Source organism: Halyomorpha halys, unplaced genomic scaffold, assembly GCF_000696795.3.
Source record: "Halyomorpha halys isolate HHAL.00 unplaced genomic scaffold, Hhal_1.1 Scaffold2588.1, whole genome shotgun sequence".
Lineage (NCBI taxonomy): Eukaryota > Metazoa > Arthropoda > Insecta > Hemiptera > Pentatomidae > Halyomorpha > Halyomorpha halys.
Window position 1 is genome coordinate 15,431 of NW_027116116.1, and position 4,651 is coordinate 20,081.

General features: G+C 36.7%; 1 protein-coding gene across 1 annotated transcript in view; it reads left to right on the forward strand.

The window, feature by feature from the left end:
• Positions 1-4,651, forward strand: part of LOC106691638 (meckelin) — a gene marked incomplete at both ends in the record, with an annotated part of 47,442 nt that overhangs the window by 11,613 nt on the left and 31,178 nt on the right. Inside the window, 1 exon segment of the mRNA XM_067052990.1 lies at positions 3,876-3,995. Within this exon segment, the coding sequence (XP_066909091.1) occupies positions 3,876-3,995 (120 nt within the window).

Below are 4,651 nucleotides of genomic sequence, written 5' to 3' on the forward strand. Positions count from 1 at the left end.
CAACTGGACTGAAAGGCTTGAAGAAAAAGGAATAGAGGGAACAGAATTAAACCGCACGCTTGCTAGAAAGATACTACTTTATTATCTCTATGATGCTCCTTATAGACATTATTGAGGTTTATTTACATGGGGAGTTTGGATTAGAGCTGTATACAGGCCTTGGCCAACCATAACTCCTCCCTACCTGTTTATGAACAGGCCTCATAAACTCAAAAAAAAACAAAAAAAAAACTAACCTATACACAAAAAACGAAAACTAAAAAAATACACTTTTCATAAACTAAAATTAACACTTGAACTATTTAAAAACTTGTCACTCCGTTCTTCTAACTATGAAACTTTGCCAAAAAAAAAACTTTTACATTGATGAGAAAACTCCAGATCCTATTGATTATTCATTATGAGGAACTTGAGTTGTTCTACGTGGACCGTCCTTCGTTTTTTTGGTTCTTTAATACTCTCTATTGTTACTATATTATGCTCTCTAATTGTAATCACCCTGAATGGTCCTTCATATCTTTGGGGGTCCTTACCTCTGTTAGAGCTCAATCTACAGTAAACCACTGTCCCTATATCAATTTTCCCTACAATGTCACGTACACCCTCCTTATGTCGCGCCACGCGTTTGGCTTTCTCCTTTTCGATTCTCTTTCTCACTATGTCCCACGTTTTTCTCAGTGCCATTCCGTTACCGACGATCTCCTCTGCGTCAATCACCGTGTTTCTATAATCGCGTTTGTGCCCCTCTAAGTCCGAACAGAATTTCGACATGAGCGAATCCCGTTACCGTATGCTCGGAGTGGTGATAGGCTGCTATAGCTCTTATCATAGCCTGGTCAGGTTCCAGGCCCTTATCTAGCTGGTACACCCGCAAGTGATCGCTTAACGTACCGTGGAGCCTCTCTATACCCCCCTTGCTCTTAGGGTGTCCTGGGGTGTTTAGATGCCACCTTACCTCCAAAGCCTTCATTTCTTCTCTGACGTTGGCGTTATCGAACTCCCATCCCGCATCAGACGATATCCTTTCCGGTACTCCATAGAACTGGAACCATAAACGCAGCGCTCCCAATACCGCCTCGGCCGATCTTTCTCGAATCTGATGTGCCTTTGCTAAAGTGGTCAATCACTGTAACCCACTTGTAGCCCCGCCAGGTGAAAGTGTAGATTTGTAATTCGACTAACGGTGTGTTCGTCATTAGTGTCTCCTCTTGTGTCGCCTTGGGTGGGTGTCGGTTGTATTTGGTGCTGAGGCCCACCTCACAGTTCCCGATTATCTCTTGAATCGTTTTCCGCATATTCCACCAGAAATATTTCCGTCGCAGGGCTTGGTAGGTCTCATTCAAGCCTCGGTGATTGGTCTTCCCCTGGTGGTAGGCCAAGGTGACCTCCCTCTGTTGATCTCTGTCCTGAACGGTTTCCACCATTATTAGGCAACGAACGAAGTTTCGATCCATTCCGAATTTCTCCAATATCCAAAGGCGTTTTATCTTCTCCCAAATCCACTCCATTGCCGACGTATAGATGTTATGTTCGCCCCGGTTTGGACGCATCTTTCAGCGCTCGGCAGATCTCATCATTCCTGGCGACCAAATAGTGGTGATCGAGACAAAATGTCACACACGATCTTCTCAGGTGCCTTGATGTTGGCACTTCAGACTAGGGATGCGACATCGATGTCAATGTTTTGAAAACATCGATGTTTTACTTTCGATGTTTTACGTTTGTCCCAATCTTTATTTTTTTTGTTTTCCAAAAGTAACTAAATGAAAACAAAAAAATTACGGTATAAACAATTTCCTATCAACAATGTGGTGGGATAAAAAAGGACCTCCAACGCTAAGGACGTAATAAAGATAAATTACGACTAGAAAAACATCGATGTTTTAAAATATCTATGCTTAATATTAAAAAATCAATACATACAAACCTTTGCCTAAAATACATCGATGTTTTTGAACAACCATTTGAGTAACATAAGTTCTGTTCCAACGACTACGTATACTCCCGCCAGTCGGAAGTGGTTTTTGCAAAAAAGAATGCAAATTGACAAAAAAAAAAACATCGATGTTTTTACAATATCGTTGCTTACAATACGTTACCCAAAATACATCGATGTTTTTGAACAACTATTTGAGTAACATAAGGTCTGTTTCAACCGTAACTCATTTTACGGCCAGTCAGAAGTGGTTTTTGAAAATAAGAATCCGACATCGACTACAAAAAACATCTATGTTTTTACAATATCGTTGCTTACAATACACGTAAGGTCTGTTACAACGACAATCCAACAATCACGCATTTTAAGGCCTGCCATAAATTGTTTTTGAAAGTAAGAATCCGTCATCTACCACAAAAAACATCGATGATTTAAAATATCAAATCTCAAAATTAAAATATCGTTGCTTACAATACATATTGCTTACAAGATATTTTTGAACAACCATTTCAGGAACATAAGATCTGTTCCAACGATAACGCATTCTACGGCCAGTCAGAAATGCTTTTTGTATCAAAGATTAGGACATCAACTAGAAAAAACATCGATATTTTGAAATATCGTTGCTTATAATACGTTACCCAAAATACATTGATGTTTTTGAACAACCATTTGAGTAACGTAAGGTCTGTTATAACGACAATCCAACGATCACGCATTTTAAGGCCTGCCAAAAGTGGTTTTTGAAAGTAAGAATCCGACATCGACTACAAAAAACAACGTTGGGATATTGTAAAAACATCGATGTTTTTTGTAGTCGATGTCGGATTCTTACTTTCAAAGGCCACTTCTGACATGCCGTAAAATGCGTGATCGTTGGAACAGATCTTATGTTACTCAAATGGATGTTCAAAAATATCGATGTATTTTGGGTAATGTATTGTAAGCAACGATATTTTAAAACATCGATTTTTTTGTAGTCGATGTCGGATTCTTACTTTCAAAAACCACTTCTGGCAGGCCTTAAAATGCGTGATCGTTGGATAGTCGTTGTAACAGACCTTACGTTACTCAAATGGTTGTTCAAAAACATCGATGTATTTTGGGTAACGTATTGTAAGCAACGAAATTGTAAAAACATCGATTTTTTTGTAGTCGATGTCGGATTCTTACTTTCAAAAACCACTTCTGGCAGGCCTTAAAATCCGTGATGTTGGAACAGACCTCATGTTACTCAAATCGATGTTCAAAAACATCGATGTATTTTGGGTAATGTATTGTAAGCAACGATATTTTAAAAACATCGATGTTTTTTGGAGTCCATGTCCTATTGGTTGATTGAAAAAGCACTTCTGACTGGCCGGAGCATGGGTAGTCTTTAGAACAGTCTTTATGTTACTGAAATGGTTAAAAAAAAACATCGATGTTTTTTTATCGATGTCGCATCTCTACTTCAGACTCCTATGGCATTGTCATTATGAGGATCTTCTACTGCTCAATATGAACCTCTTTTCAGGTGATTGTAAACTTTCAATCATGACGACACTGTTTGCAAGTGACTATCGCTCTGAATGGACTCTCATACCTCTATTACTCTTTACCTTTAATATAATAATATAAGTCTTTCACTTTCATTATATTATTGCCTGGATTTTGTTATATCCCATCATGTTCTTGACATTAAAATTTGCCTTGCCATCTACTTGCTCTTCCTCTGCTCATTCCACCCCTTCATTAAAAATTCTTCCAAATAATAGCACACATACCACTGTTATGACCCAATAAAATTCATATATAAATTTCTAAAACTAGTAGTTAGGGATGTACCAGGACAAGACATATGTAATTACAGTTTTTCTATTTTTTAATGTTTTAGATTATTGAAATAGGATTAATTTAAATTATCTCTGTACTATTAAATACATATATTTTATTTCAGGTTTCAAACTTTCATATTACTGGTTTTACAAAAGAAGGGAAAAATCAGTTACCAAACACAGACTATGGAATGCAATCTTATGTGACAATAAATCGGTTTTTAGCTGCTTTCATAGAGCATGTAAGTTTCATTTTGTAGATTTACTGTACTATTTATGATATCTTATACTTTCATATAAATAAGTTATAAGAAAGGACTTACTTATTGTCGGATTTAAGTAATCCGATTTTTACATTTATTTTGAATTTATCTAAAATCGGGGTCGGGGTTCTCACAATTTTCAGCCTACCTTTTCCACCCTAATAATTTATTATAATCTTAAAATACACTTGGGATACCTGAATTATAGCACGAGCAGGTCCCGATGTAAGTATTTGGTGCAATCAGTGAGAGGATCGAACTCATATAAAAATCACGAGACTTATGAAATATTTAATGAGGCAATTGTGAGACATTTCGCCCATTTTAACAGACTCATTTATTAATGATTAGTATAATTAGCATAATTTTAATTATTGTTAATAATAGATTTAAAGAAACGCGGGAGGCCAGTCATGTTATTGAGGCTTAATCCCATCGGCATGTATACTAGGCGCTATTAAAGGGCATTGGAAGTATTAGTTAATACTTCTTAGGAGAGTCATCTCTATTTATTATTAAATTCCACGTATGGCGAAAATAGATTGCTTTTGTCTAATTAAAATTCTCACGCATCATTCTTGTAAATTAAATGTACGGCTTTCAGCTATAATTTTTACTTATCAAGTGGTATAATA